General features: G+C 43.5%; 1 protein-coding gene across 1 annotated transcript in view; it reads left to right on the top strand.

Annotated features, from left to right (window-relative positions):
- The first annotated feature begins 1716 nt into the window (after positions 1 to 1716).
- Positions 1717 to 16263, top strand: part of megf11 (multiple EGF-like-domains 11) — a 42187-nt gene continuing 27640 nt past the window's right edge. The window contains exons 1-2 of the mRNA XM_076137844.1: positions 1717 to 1792; positions 6130 to 6222. Of these exons, the coding sequence (XP_075993959.1) occupies positions 1732 to 1792; positions 6130 to 6222 (154 nt within the window). The 5' untranslated portion in view covers positions 1717 to 1731. The remainder of the gene's footprint in view (positions 1793 to 6129; positions 6223 to 16263) is intronic.

The raw sequence follows: 16263 nt of genomic DNA, 5'->3' as shown, positions 1-16263 counted from the left end.
CTGCTGACACCTCTCAATCTTCCCCCTCCCCCCTCCTCAGACTGAAGGATGGGCCCCTCTCTGACCCTGCTGGCCCTGGCGCTCGTTCTGGGCTTCGCCGCCAGCGTTTGGACACTCAACCCGGACGATCCGAACGTCTGCAGCCACTGGGAGAGGTGAGCTTGTTTCCTCCACTCTGGACCTTTTTTTCATTCAGCGTTTGTCAGCTACAAGCGTGCAAACCCAAAGCTCCAGGTCCATTCGCTAAGTCCACACCACAGTATCGATCGTACACGGCTCAGGCTGCCAAGGATCTGAGAGATGGGAGGAGCTGCGGCATCAAATGAAATACGCAGGCAAATTGATCAGCGTACTCTCATCCCAATCAATCACGACAGCCATAGAGCCTGAATAATTATTAGTTGTGCTCGGGCAGTGTCATTTATGAGAAATAAGCAGGAATAATCAGCGTCCTCCTGTGCAGAGGAGAGGGAGGAAAGCCCTAAAGATGTATTATCTGGACTACTGCCTGAGCCAAGTTGAGAGGAGTAAGCATCCAGATTCCACCTTGTTATCGTGGAAATGAACTCCCCAAGCAGGCCGTGTACCTCAAGCTGTATCTGTATATAACATAAATGACCACAAAGGCCTGTTTAATTGCTAACTTTATGTACCAGAGTCATTGTAAAACTTACCTGAGACTTGAATCCATTTACAGGATTTGTGCTCCGTTTTAGTTTTTCCACAGAACACAAACTCTTATTTTATTTGTTTTTCTATTCCATTGCGTGAAACTCTGTAAACACAACTAAGCTTCTGTCTTTTAGCTATGCTGTGACGGTGCAGGAATCCTACGCTCACCCGTTTGACCAGATCTACTACACCAGATGCACCGACATCCTCAACTGGTTTAAATGCACACGACATCGGTAAGTTTGGCTCCATTTCTTTGTTTGTGACCGGATCACAAGTCTGAAGGTTTTGGCCAATAATCCTCCACCACACGTGACTTAAGTTAATGTTCCAATGGTGGACAATGTGTTGTCACGTTGCATGGAGCTTGAAGATTGGCCTGGATGACAACAACACAAAAACAGGTCACATAATATAAAATTGAAATAGAAATCAAAGCACAGCAAAGCAAAGAACAAGTAATGAAAAGAGCTACAAATATAGAAATGTTCTCAGACATTATAGCCTTTTCTCAGCCTCCTCCTCCTCCCACATTATTAGCAGTAGCAGCAAAAACCCGACATTACGTTACTTAACCTGTGGAGTATTGAGAAGGTGCACAACAACACAGAGTGGTCAAACTGATCTGTGTGAGCAACTGTAACGGGTTCTGACACCCTGACATGGTTTGCTAAAGCCTTTAAGGTGGCTATAGTTAATGTAAACAATACATCTGACTATCTGACTATAATGACCTCACTGTAAATGATTGAATGACTCCATGAGGCTTCATCGGGTTTGTGTTGGAACCTTTAACGTACCCAGAGTGTCGTCTCTCATACACTGACCTCTGGTGTGCAACACTAAACTATAGTGGCTTTTAATTCTCATGTCTTTGCTGTCCTGCAACTTTCTAAACTTGTCAATTACATTGAAGGATCGTGGCAAGTCTTGTTTTCTTGTAGCTCCTATACACTCGTCTGTCCTTCAGGGAGGGTCACACTTTGAATCACGTAAATGTCTCTGTGTGTGTTTTTCAGGATCAGCTATAAGACAGCTTACCGCCGGGGAGTGAGGACCATGTATAGGCGCCGCTCGCAGTGTTGCCCTGGTTACTTTGAAAGTGGAGACTTGTGTGTTCGTGAGTGTCCTTTTTTTAAACTCATTTGTCCCCCCCACAACCACAATTCATGTTTTAACAGCTCGACATTTGCAGGGGAAAAAAAAGGAGTCAATGTTGTGATTGATCTTTACTGTGGGTGGCTTGCAGATAATGTTACAAACCCTGGGCGCCCCCTGCATCTCTCACACCTCCAGACTATAATAACACCCCACCCCTTCTGCGGGCCGTCATCTTTCTGAATTTATTTCAGAGGAGGGAGCAGAATTCAACATAAAGGCTTTGGTACACTATTTTATTCCATAGCCTATTTCTTGCTATAACGAAAGAGAAGTCGCATTGCAATAAGAAAAATTAACGAGCCAACAGAGTCTTGCTTACAGGGGATGTACAAATACCAGCTGCCATAAAAATCACACCGGAATTCAATATGATAAAAAGAGCAGAAGTCATGAGTAAGGCGGCTACAGCGAAGCGTTGATTACTTTCTCACGGTGTCATTTTATAGCTTCATTAGCGGACATTGATTTCTTTTTTTATCCCCGCACATCAAACTGAATATTTTCACATGTTGGCCAAATAAAGACAGAACGTATGGCTTCTGATGCGTTCTCACTCCGCCTCATGTTTTATTCTCTTTAAACGGGATTAGAATCTCACTTAAATATTTTCCTAGATCTCCCCTAACGCCAGGCGCTGATGCAGTGATTCCAGCCTTGTGTGGATGATCTTTGACCGCTGTCCAGCTTGTCCTTGTCTCGGCTTTACTAGCCCGAGGGCAGCAGATCACTGGGAAGCCTGCCAGTGTGTAGACTAGGAGCCAGTGTGATTATCCAGAGGTCTCGAGGTGGGATTGGCTGATTGCTCAATAATGTATTCAATTAACCGTTTGATGGACAGTGAAAGGATCTGTTCATTAACTGTCATTTTTGGTGTTTTGGCCCGGGAGTGGAGATGATACACAGATTCATTCATGTTTGTCTTCCCCGCCGCACAGCAGGGTTGAATATTTTTTGTGATGATTTGATATGTGTGCTGCTGAGAGGGATGAGAGGGCTTTTATGGCTCCTCCAGGTGAGGGAGCGCTGGGTTGGGGGCTGAGCTGATGGCGGCAGAGAGGGCAGTTTTGTTTCTGCTGCCTTTGCAAAGTGCTTTCTTCTAATCCCAGCACTCTCACCAGCAGGATTAAGAGATTTGCACTCGCAGAGATGTTTTGCATGCAGTGACAAAATAGGGCATTATTGTGTCAATCAACCCAATCAACCTCGGATCATCTATTTAAGGACGTTGTACTGAGTGGAAAACGCCCCTGTTGTGTGTCGATAGATCGATAAATCAATCAAGGGATATGAAAGCCTTGAATGAACAAAACCGTCACCTATATTGTTACACAAACACACAAAAGGAGTACAGACTGAGCATTAGGTTATATTATGAGTCGGTATGTTGTTTGTATCAGCTTCCCTGCTTTCCTAGCTAGCTACAAACTAGCGTTGCCTTCTTGTCGTCACTCGACAAAAGACAAGTCAGTTCAAACTCAAAAGTGACGAGACGTTAACATCAACTCCCATTTACTATGTGGTAATTTAGCTGTAATGTCAATTGAATTCTAACTGGACTGTAGTTAGCTTTCTCGTCTGTGGGCCTCTGCTGCCATTGTTTACGTAGCAGCAGTAGTAGCTAGGCTAGCCCAGAGTAAGGACAACAGGACTCTCAGTGGAAGCTTGTTAGTCTTATTAAATTCATTTAAAATTATTATAGATGTACTGTGAGAAATTAATTATTTAGGTGTAAGTATAGTGGTCTAAGTAAGTTAGCATTATAACTTATTAGTGGGTGATAACGGTGGAGTAACGTGTTGCCCTGAAGGGTTTTATTCCAGGATAATCACCCGCTGACATTACATCGTCCCATTAGGTAATCTGTCAGTAGTCTGTGTGTAACACCTGAGTTGGTTTGAGAAACCCATTTCCTTGCTAATGAGCATGATTATGAGAGGGTGAGAGGAACCCACTAATGACACCAGCCTGTAATATCTTCAGAGGCCGACAGCTTGTGCAGGATGAAGTCCTGGTGTCTGCAGAGAGTTTCACTCCGCATCATTCCCACCGTCTTCCGTGTCCAGTGATGCAATCTAACTTCATCCCATGGAAGAGACCTTCACTGTAGAATTAGCGGAGCAGCTTTTGATAAAGTACGAGGCAGTGGGAGTTTTAATGACCGAGATGATGAGACTTTTCCCCAGAAAGGCCCACTGTGCTTTTGATTTCTTTTTCATTTTAGCTTTGTTGCATTTTTTTAATGCTTCAAAGGAAATAAATCCACGTCCTTGCAAGACGGAATCATATGGAGGAACTTTTAGAAGGAGATGTTTTACGTGCTGCAGGCTGCTCTGTTGCATTGATTGAACCATCAGGTCCATATGTTGCCTTTTCTCACCTTTACATTTCCTGCCAGTGCTTCAGATACGACATTCACTGCGAAACCACCAGCAGAAAAAAAGCTATGACTAAAAAGATTTCATCAGTTTCGTCAGACATTTCAACATTTTAGTTTGACTGGCCAAGAATATTGAATTTATTAACACCGCATGACAATCACCAATTAACTCCATTGTTCTCCGTTCTGATAACAGCCCTGCATAATGACTTAGATTAGCCTTTTATCTAGATGAAAGGCTCAATTTTCCAACAGATTCCATAGACATGAGTTAAGCAGAGTGATTCATGAATTTCAATTAAAATGAAAGAACTACATCCCACTTTATTATTCCATCCCTTTAGTACACCGGTTCAGATCTCAGGAGAAGGGTACACTTTATCCTGCCTTCCATATTCAAAACTTCATTTCCATATTTCTAAAGGATGTGACACATTTGCATTTCCCTGTTCTCACTGATCAGGATTTGCTGATTGAAACTAAACGAAATCAACTCATCATGGTGACATTGAATTTGTCTTTTTGAATACTTTGCATAGTGTAGACTCATTGATTACTGGTAGTCGATCTCACATCTACGTCAGCACAAATGTTGAGGCTCTTTCTCCTTTTTCCCTTTCTGCTGGCTTATTGTAATTAGACAGCCAATTCTGCCAGAGCACTGATGCTCAGAAATCTGCCCGGAATTATCTTTGAATCTCCAGTTTACCATTTTTGCCACGGGAGCATTTCTGCGATTAGCGCCGGCTGGTGGGTGTTTGGGATTCTCTTCTCTTCTCTCCTCTCCCTCTCATTGCCTCTCTCCTCCTGCTGGCGGATTCTAATCGAAGCCTGATTGAGTGATAATCTATAGTAGCGCTGTTCATGCCTGCTGGCAGCCCCCGTTGACCTTTTTGCCTGCAGGATGAGTACCACAGTGTTCCACACGTAGCCGCACAATCACATCAGCACTTGCTTCAGGGAAAAACAATAACCTCACAGGTGCTGTCCTTGTGTGCTTTTTCACTTTTGACCCAAGCATAAACCAAGGAGAAAAACAGCAGTTAGAAAGAAGATCAGTTAAGAGAATGGATCTGCCTGTTCTGCTCCCTTTGGAGTGTATATCATCCCTCTACAGGCCATGTTAGTGCACTGCTGATTTCCATCAAGCTGCGTTGCTCCCCCGCGTATTGGCTTGACTGTTTCCTTCCTCAGATAAGAGCCGGCCCGTCTTAACCCTGCTGGCCAGATGACCTTGACTACCACAGTTTTGTTTTTTAAATGCTTTTTAGCGCCTGTTTTTGTTGTACTTTCCTTCTTGGATTGGCAAAAAAACTAGCACACATGCAAAAACTGCATGTAGGTCACTTTATTTTCCAGCAGAATCAAACTTCCAACTCCTGTGCACACGCTCACAGGAATACTAATGCCGCCCCAATCAATTGGCCACTGTGTTGCTCAATATGAATGATCAAGAAAACTGCACACTTAGTAAACACTGCGGTGCCTCGACCTGCTACATTAAAGCATCGCTATGACAAAGCACTGGCTGATCAAATTAGAGGGGATTTACAGCTTGTTCCTCCATGCCTCAGCCTGCTGATAACAGCTGATTGAGGGAAGTAAGGCAATGTGATAAACAGAGATGTTGACCAAGGACTCAATCTCTGAAGAATCATTTAGCCTCGTGTCAAGTAGTCAAGATGGATGCAGAATATGAGTGCCACGGTTAAGATTTAGTCCCTTGATGCTATTCGAGAGATGTTGAGTGCTCAATTTTATGGGCCATTTTCCTTCGGCTGCTATCTTGGCGGTTTTCATTATCCTGTTTAGAGGTGGTTTAACGACGGTTTACACTGTTTGTTTGTGTGTGTGCATGTGCATGTGCGTCTGCTTGATTATAAAGTGCCTTGATGAGGGAACTCCTCTGTGTGTCTCAGCTCTGTGTACAGAGGAGTGTGTCCACGGTCGCTGTGTCTCTCCTGATACATGCCAGTGTGAGCCTGGTTGGGGTGGACTGGACTGTTCCAGTGGTGAGTCCCCTTTGCTTCTGCACTTACACTCATATTAGTCACTTCAACTCATTTATTCCTTAAATGGCTTTCACAGTCAGTTAGCCCATAATAATTTTGCTGTGAATCATACAACTGTATTGCAAGTCTCTCTCAAAGCTGCTCAGCTTTATATCCTCTCTTCTTAGCAAACACAGCCAATGGAACAGGTAAGTCTCAATGAATTCATTTTCATTTGCTGGAAGTGGAAGTGATTTGCTTGATGAATATAGAGGATGGATGGATGGTTGCGTCCCCCTGTGTCTACCAAGCTCTCTGTTATGGTCTTAATCATGATTAGACTGGTGCCTATGACTTGTTCAGGGGAATGATGGATCAGATCCAAAGTGAAACAAACCGTTGTGCTGGCCTTTCTGTTTACTGGGGTTACTTTAGCTCTCGGTGCTGGATTCCAGGAGGGATGGGCGAGTGGAGGTAGGCATATCAATGCTGCAATCAGCTAAATGCTGGATCGTCACTGAGGGCAGGCAGGGGAAGAATCTATTAACTCCTTGTGATATTTATGTGTGCGGTGGAACGTGAGAAATTGTAGAATTCAGTGTACACACAGCTTCCAAATCTGGAGAGGGATGAAAACACTCATGATCCAGCCTCCACCTTGATCACAACACAAGCGGCTTAATTTATATATCTGCATTGCACAGCTGGTCCTGGAGACATGCTGTGCTTTTCTCTGTATGTTTATTAATTTTCCGACCCCCTAATTTGTGCACATCAGTGGCGTTTAAGTTCAGTGCGTATTTCCTTTTGCATATTTAGGAATGAATAATGTGGGCTACAATAATATCTGCAACGTTATTGTATAAATCTATGAATTTTCATTACCAAGAGAGCCATTCCCTGATTACCAACTGTGTGTAAATCAGCTTCTCTTGTGGCCGTGCCGACCCATTGAAGGTGGATTCATGGGCGTAAATGACAAGGCTGAGCTGTTTGCTGCTGCTCACTCCTACAGACTGGTGAGGGTCCAAGACTTTATGTGCGGGAAGGAGGTCCAGGCCCCCCCGGGGATACTTGTCCCACTCTTGGTTGGTTGAGAGTGTAGTCGTGTGTGCATTCCGGCGTGCAGGTGCTGAGCTAATCCACCTTATTAAAACAGACTTGATGATTGAGACAGAGGCATTATTCATAACTTTAGATTTCCATACCAGGCATGATTCCAGGCTTTTCATTTATGAGCTTTCATCTGTAGAAATGAGGAATGTGTGCCAATTTTTAAATTAAATGTGCCCCCATTTTCCTTTGTGCAAATGGTGCAACGTGTTTTATTTTTTTGTCTTTCACTGTAAATTTTACTTTCTCCCAGTGTAGGTAGGTGATGGGAACTTTAGTAGTCTTCATGTAAGTGGATTCAGCCGTCACATTATGGCTCGCTGGACTGAAACACGCTTAAATTAACATCTATTCATTCCCGCACAATCGGCGGCGTGGTTTATTCTGCTGTTTATTTTACTGCTGTTGTGGTTGAGTCCAGGCATTTGTGCTCTCATAAAAGCCAATTCCCTGGTACTCTAGCTGAGACAGGGTAGAATGAGGCGGTCACATGATGAAGAATGTGTGAATGTGATTAAAAAAAAAGAGAGAGAGAAAAGTGTGTCAGCCAGGCTCGGAGCAGAACGAGATGCTGAGCCGTGGGCTGCTGAGCGGCCTAAAGCCGAAGTGACAGCCTCTCAGCCGGCGATCTGGAGCTTCGTCAAAGGCTTGGACATCGTTTTTTCTGGAGCAGCACCCACCAGGAAGCGGTTTTGTATGTGGGTCAGCTGGCACAAATAAAGAGTTTGACTGTTTGTGGCCAGAAAACAGAGGTGATAAGGTGGGAGAGATTTGATAAATTGCGGGGAGCAGCAGTGAGGCTAAAGAAAGATAACGCAGCTTTTTCACCCGCTGGCGTCCACCTGCTGTAGTCCAGAAGACACTGCATCCTTGTCCTGCACCTGTGGCTACAGTCCCACTGGGACCAGATTTGCCCTATGACCCCACTGGAGTCCCGGAGTGTCTTAGTCACATCTCAAGGACACTCTGGTGGATGTAGACCACCGAATACAGTGACAAGAGTCGTTCTTCGTCAGTCATTTGAGAGCATTGAACCTTTTATTTTGAGGTTTTTGTGAGTTTGTTGTGTTTATTTTGAGGTTTTGATCGTCTTTCTCTGAGGCTGTTGTGCGTTCCAACGTCCCATTTCAATTGGAATGTGCTGTTTTGTTTACTGTGTGCCGCTGCGTATGTTTGGTTTTGTCTGTAGGACTTGTCTTGAGGAGGAATGACGGCGCTCTCGGTAGGATTTTCGCCAGGTAAATAAAAATGTTTGAAGAAATATTAAGCTTAATAAAACAAAGACAGCAGCACTTTTTGCAGCAGTTACTCAGGTAGATGGAGTTGTTTTTCATATAATTGTACATGTGGCTTTAGTCATTCTAGTCTGCTCAAGTATCATATTGTGTTTCTCCACCGTAGTGATATTGGGTGTAGTTTGCAATAAATATAGTCCATGCTTCTGTAAAATAAACAGTGCCGTATGAGATGAAATTGAAAATCAAATCTTATATATTAAGAGTTTATTGAGTAAACGCTATATAGGATTTTTCTTTCCGATTTATGAGTTTCTCGTAAAAGTAGATTATACTTTTCAGAAGTAATACATCTGTGACCTTTTCCCTTTGCCTCCATTGCTTTCCCCTTTAATCACGCCTGATGAGTCTGTCACTGGGGGACAGTATATGCTACAATAATAACAGCTTTCAGATAAAAAGAATGATAAAGATAGATGTTGTCTGCATAAGGTATATTTAGTCAAGACTGCCATGACTTCTGAAATATTAGGTGCGATGAAGCACTATCATTGATTTCATGTGCTTCAGTTGGGTAATGATACGTTAAATCCCAGAGCTCGGGGGAAAGAAAATGTACATAAATGTGTCGTTATAGTGTTTCCTCCCTCTGCCTTCCTTGGCTCCTCTTCCTTATTGCGGTGAAAATGTTCACCCACGTGATTGTAGATTCTAAAAATCAATTCTATTAAGATAACTGTCTGAAAAGTCCAAGGAGTAGTTTAGTTTTGTTAACAACAACCCATCCTCTGTGTTCTAAGAAGAAATCTATCACACTTAATAGGTAAATCTAATGTGGCTGTTCAGCCGTGCTCCATGAGGTAACATATTCCTCCCTAATCTATTCAAATGAGAGGGCAGCCACTGCTGTAGAGGCTCCACACATGGTTACCGTAATTGATGAATGTGATCCATGAAGGAGTGTTTATAGGATAATGCAGCAGCCAGTGGACATGCACTCTGGGCTAAATTATGGAAACTGTCAACTAAAATAGCATGAAAATCTATCATGGTGGCGACTCTCAGAGTTTAAATCAGCGATTACTTTAACCGGACGCTAACTTCGTTTTAAGATACCAAACAATTGCAGTGGGAGTGGGGCAGTGTGATCGCAGCCGGCCGGGTCCAGCAGTGGGAGCAGATATTCCCAATAACTTCATTACAGCCACAGATGGAGAATGAAGGAGTAACCACAACAAAAACACGCCGTTACATTTCATGTGGTTAAAGTATCCTTGTGAGGACTCCCCCAGGCATACAGATACAGGATTTATTATTATGATTATTATCTGAAGTGCATCTCAGCCACATGGTGTAATGATGCCACAGCAGCAGGACACGGACACGCATGGCTGTCAAAGAACAAGGGAGGGTGAATTAGATGGAATGGGACGGAGGAATCCAGACAGATTCACTGGGGCGTGACACATCTCTCTTCATACTTCTCTTTCAAAGCCTCCCTCTTCATCACTCTAACACACAGGGAATTCAATATGCGTGTCTGCGTGTGTTTGGAGGTCTGTGTGAGTACGAAAGCAACAAGTTGGCTTCTCAAGACGGCGCTCCGGTATCGGAGGAGAGCATTTGTTCGCTGCATTAACATTTGAAGAGGAGTCGAAATCAATTTCATTCCTCGTTATTCGAGTATGTGGGTAGATTCATTTTGGGGGGAATTATAAATACTGTCACCGTGTCATTCCTGCTGCTCGTAACACTCCATCCTGACAACCTCCTTTATTTTCATACATCAAAGTGCCAAAGACTCTGGGTTACAGAGTGGGCTGATCCATATTGTCTGTGTTTGTGTGTATGCGTGTGTGTAGAAGAAGCTGAGGGCTCTCTTGCGTCATCCGAGCTTTGTTTTTGTTTTTATCCATACATCGGCTCTCGGGCAGCATCGCAGCCAAGTATGTGACAGCGTTATTTATCTCTCCCAAGCACGTTTGAGTTTATGCTCATTGAGATATCACAACTTTTCTGACTCCATATTGCACCGATGAATCTACAGTTTAGAAACGGGCCGCGTACCAAAAGGGATTCCAACACGTGGATGATGGAGGGACGAGGGAGAAGAAGGTGCCTCTCAGTCTTTCCCCGTGAATGTAAATCACTGTGCTGAAGCTTCAAACGCCGGCTCGTGAGTCCATCAAATAAATGGGGGGACGTCCCTGACAGCCTTCTTTACTGCCGTGACACACACACACACACACACACACACACACACACACACACACACACACACAGGCTGCGTTCATCACAAATTAGATATGATTAAAAGTTCCCAGTGGCCATGTTGTCTTTACTAAAAGTTTTGGAATGCACAGCGGCTCCACGTCTTTGTTCCATCCTCCATATACATTTAAGCTTCATTGGCACAGTATGCAGATTGACTTTGACTGGCTCTGAAGACTTTTGCGCCATCCCATTAAGCAGGATTTATTGTTCCCCAAGAGCTCACTGCCCCATTACCTTTGGGAAAGTGCCTAGTGTGTGTGCGTGTGTGTGTGTGTGTGAGTGTGTGTGTATGTATTTTGTACGCGTGCATGTGCTTGGGCATGTTTTGTTTTTTGCTCAGGCGTACAACCTGAACACAACGCTGGTGGACGTGGCGGCCGTATCGGTGAGGAGGATGATACACTAGACACAAGCCAGCAGATCCATTCATCCATCCCCGCTGGTCATTAGGACACTGATGTTTGTCATTACTCTGTAAGAGAGAGAGAGGAAGAGATAGAGAGGGAGAGAGAGAGGAAGAGAGGGGTGGGGGTGGAGAGAGAGAGAGAGAGAGGGAGAGAGAGAGAGAGAGAGAGAGAGAGAGAGAGAGAGAGAGAGCTTCTGAAGCACCCAGACTCTGCATAGATGGCCTGATTTAATAAGGACATTAAAAAAGTCTTATCTTCTGTCCTTAACAGAAGGTCATTGTGTCTAAAATAGCTGAAATGCTATGATAACAGTTTGGAGATGCAGTATCTACTGAATGCTAATGCTGAACAAAGCCCGCTCCAGATCGTTTCACAGTCTGTAAATCACACTTGATTTCGAGGTCCATTGCCGTGTTTGTAACGTTTGTTTGGAGAGATTTCTGTTGATTTCATTGATCGTTGCTTTTGACGATCAGGTAGAAATGACTCCGCCGCTCTGATTGAGACTTTTTTATCCCCGTAATGTCTTTATCACCTGGAGGCTTTGTGCAAAACCCTAAGCGCTCCTGTTGTCAATGTCAATGAAGACGTCATGGCTAAGCAAGCCCGGTCTGCTGTTTTGTCTCTGAGTCTTTGAGGAGACACCCGCATCACCCGTCATGGCTTTGCATTGATGATAGCTCGGGGTGTAGCTGTTGTTGCGGTGCGCGGACGACCGCGTCCCTTTGGCTCTGTTGCAGTGTCCTTGCTTTGCTTTGGGATTGGGAGCATATTAGCAGTCTTTCTCGGATCCTCTGGTGCACCTGCAATCTCCTGATGTTTAACCCTGGACTTCATTGGACTGTTGCAGTGATTACAGGCTGTCCTGAGGGACATCGATTGTCCTGCTCCTCCTAGGCAAGCCCCACACAATGCTGACGAATGAACTCGTGGCCCTGCCAAGTCCAATTAACTGTCAGTGCCGCATCGACGAGCTCCTCCGTTTGTTGAGAGTGAAGAAAAACAAACTTTTAATCAAATTTGCCTCTGCGCCCCAGGGTATTTGGGGTTGTATTTTGCATTCTGCTGCGTTCCGTCTCGCCTGCAGTCATGCCACCCTCTCAGAAGGTTATATTGCATGTTGTTTGTGCAAGATAGCAAGAATGCCCCGCACCCTGTTTTAATGGCAGCCCTATCTTTCCACCGTCTGTGACTGATGAATCATCCCAGTCCCGGCATCTTAATATCATACAGCCAGAAAACAAAATGACAAAGACTAATAAGCCGGGTCAACTCATTTGTTGCTATTCTTTTATGGGAAAGTCAAGCGTTTTGTCTCTTTGGTCTGAGTTCACAGTGCATCTTGTTAGCAGAGAGCACATGCACGCTCGAGCACACATGCACACTAATGATTGTGTGCATGTCAGTGTCTGGAATGTCTATAAGCACCTTCGACTAGCCGATCAATAAAGGCTTGTGTTAGGATCTTGCAGGAGAGTTGTGTTTGTTTTTTTTCAAGCATTCCCATCTCTACAAATACCCTCTGCTAATTCCACCAAGGTCGAGATAAACAACTGTGCTCTCTTCTTCTGTGATTAGAGTAATGTAGACATTAAAAGGCCAGAAATTCAATTAAATTGTTGCTTTTGCCACAGAGGGAAAAGGAGAAGGACAGAATGCAGGGAGACGCTATCGTGATGCTCGTGCATATGAAGTGGAGCAAAGAGATTTAGTCTGGGAGCTAAGCATTGACAAAAGGGCATGGGGATGATAAGGATCAAGGGCAGAATTAGAGGAAATGTAATCATTAAAAGACATAAGAGCGAGTTCACGTGGATCCAATCTGGGCCGTGCAGATATTGTTCCAAAACTTGTAGTAAAGACGCAATTAGCAACAATGCATAAAAACAAGGTCAAATGCAATGAAACAAGATTTAATAATCTTCCGGTGCAGGGCGGCCGTGTACCCGGTGTACCAGTTCAGTGTTAAATCGGGTAAGAACAGCAGAACAGCAGGCCTGTGAGAGTTCATCATGTCCTGGAGCACGCACTTCATTAAAACCTTTCAATCGAGTTTAGCTGAATAAAAGAGTGAAAACGCTGACTTACTTGTTCAGGCACCTGCGTGCTCAAAGTGATGAACCCCCCTTGAGAAATTAGATTTACAAAGAAACTTGACACCGTGTTATTCACTCAGCTCGCTTTAAACATTAGGCTGTATTATGATTCTGAGACTCACTTCCGTTCCCGGCGTAGGCACACTGTAGTATGAATGACAAAATCGCCCTCCACCACAGAACAAAAACAGGGTTAAGAACCGTGGATCAATATCGCCCGCCGTCGTCCTGACTCTACAATCACGGACGCCGCTTTCTGTATCTCCTGTTTGTCCTCGAGTTAGACAACTTTCAGGTTAATCGAAAGTGAAAAATGATGAAATGGATTTCTAAATTTATCAAAAACTTTTTCCACTAATGACATCAGGACCGTGCTTACGTCTGTCATTCAGATTCCATATCCAGATGAGGGGAAAAACATGCTAATCCAAGTTTATATATGTCTATAAAACATCACACCAACCGCTCCCTGCAAAAAGAGTTCTTTCTAAAAGAGTTCTTTCTAAAGGGAAGAAGTGTGTCCATGCATCAGGGAGGAAATGTAGCATGACCACACTTTTTAATGCAAAGTATAAACGCAAGTCCCAACATCTGATGTAATTGTCCAGATGATGCATCCGGATATATAGATCATATTTTAATGCAACGTGTAAAAGAGGCTTAAATATCACATGGACACACACTCGGGATTTACCGTATATTACACTTTGCAGCTTGAAATACAACTCTCACTCTCTCTCTCTCTCTCCTTCACACTCTCTCACACACACACACTCATATTACACTCCATAAGTTCCTCTTGTATACTTTTCACTTCAATTTGACTTTGAGAATTGTGAAGAATAATTCCTGGGCCTTGCAGGTTTCAGTGATAGGAGGAACATCTCTGCTTTCAGACGCAGCAGTTCATTTGTGATGAACTCCAGGATTTCCATTTTTTATTTTTGTGTTGTAGACCCGTCCGCCTTATCCTGGAGAGACGACGGCGTAAAGGAAAAAGGCACTAAATCTACACCTTTTCCATGTTAATCAAAGGCGAGATGTGTTCTCCTTTTCCTGCCCTTTCATATTGTTCCTGCTGTCTCCATGCCGTGTTCCTCTCTTTGTACCTAATAGAGCTTCTCACACTGCTGTGGTGTTCAAAACTTCTGTGGGCTGCAGCTTTCAAAGGGACATTTCTCAGGATCCAGTGCTAATTTAGTTTAGTGGCTTATTAAACACACTGCTATCCCAGCTTTGGCCCTGTTTGGAGTTTACCAATGAGCCAGCAATATTTTTTAACTCTACGCACTGTTGAAATTAAACATTTCTCTCTTTCTGACAATTTAGAGCATTGAAATGCAGAGCAGCATGAAGTATACATGCACAGATAAATTCAGGGAGATGGAGGCCAGTTAATGTACGAGTCTGTTAAATTTCTTGGTACAGCCTCAGTAAATTGGCATAAGTGTTGGTCGGGCAGGTAGAAAATCCTCCCAAGATTTATGACTTCATGATGATCGTTTGCATAATATTAGATCATTAAAAAGCAATTATCCCTGTGAATGTGAGTGTGTGTGCTCGCGTGATGGCGGGATTAATTTGCTGGATACGCAGATCGTACATCTTTAAAGCAAATCGTGTTTGTGTTTACAGTGAGGGACAGATCCATTCGCTGTGACATGAAACACACCCGAAATCTGTGGTTTGAATAAACAAACTGTCAGACGCTGCTCGCCTACAGATGATCTCCCGCACACACACACACACACACACACGCACACACACACACACACACACACACAGACGTGCTAGAACGGAAGAACTGTTGCTGCTTTTCATAATGCATGTCTCGGTTTTATTAAAAAAGGATTTAGTAACCTTTGATTCCAATTTAGTTATTTTGTGAGATAGTACAGCTTTTGTAAATTCCAGATTGTCAAATTGTGACAGATGGGAAATATTTCAGTGACATGTTTCAGCTTTTTACTGCAGATTAACCTGCTCAAATTACTTATTTTAGCTGGAATCAAGTCAAATTCAGCCTGGAATTTTCTTCCAAATCATATTTCACTCTCAAGGTTCTATGTTCTTCCTAACTGGGATTCCAGAAAACCGACCTCATTCTGCTCTGCCCAAGTTAATTATCATATCTTACAAGCATCTTAATTGGTTTTCTTATACTCAGAAGTTTGATCTGTAATTCCACTGTAGTTGTATTTAGTTCCCAGTGTTTTATAGAGGTTATAGGACATGAGGTGCTTCAGTTGTAGTCGTAGTTGCATTTCTGAAGAAAGAGTCGGTGCAGCGTCTTTAGAGGCTGAACACAGTGGGCACAGTTGATTGTTAAGTGCAAAAAAAACACAACCTGACTGCGAGCTCTGGCTGTGTGTGCATGTAGAAGTGCGTAGGAGCAGCAGGATCCATGTGAAAAACACCTACTGCTTTTCCCATGGATCCCTCTGTTATGTAGCATGAAACGCTCCCAGGAGCTGTAATCACAAACGTCTCTGCAGCAGAACGGATCGTAAATGGAGTCTGGCTGTCGGGCTTTTTGTGGATGTCTGGGTTTGAATTAAAGCCTTAAAAAATCCCACTCCTGTATATATATGGAGCCAAACCAGTTTCAGGGGAGAAATATTTTACCACACAAATTAATAATTAAGTTTGATTTACTCCAATAATAAGCGTTCACTTATTGAGTTTATAGGCTGCAGTTTCACTCTTTTCACTTATTCATATGATTGTGTTACACTCTGGCTCTCTCTCACTCTCTCACAGTTCTTCTAGCACTCGTTTGTTTCTTCTCTCTGGCCACGTTTGAATGCTCGTGAACACAGGAAATGATCTCTTACGGATAACCTGCTGGGATTTGAATCCAGCTTTATTTGGAATAGTTTTGAGTGACTTCCTAAGATATATGTTATATAAAAATACAGTGTCATCAAATCATCGTCT

Source organism: Genypterus blacodes, unplaced genomic scaffold (assembly GCF_046128005.1).
Source record: "Genypterus blacodes isolate CSIRO-AG114 ecotype Tasmania unplaced genomic scaffold, CSIRO-AGI_Gbla_v1 ptg000015l_1, whole genome shotgun sequence".
Lineage (NCBI taxonomy): Eukaryota > Metazoa > Chordata > Actinopteri > Ophidiiformes > Ophidiidae > Genypterus > Genypterus blacodes.
This window is presented reverse-complemented; position numbering and strand designations above follow the sequence as displayed.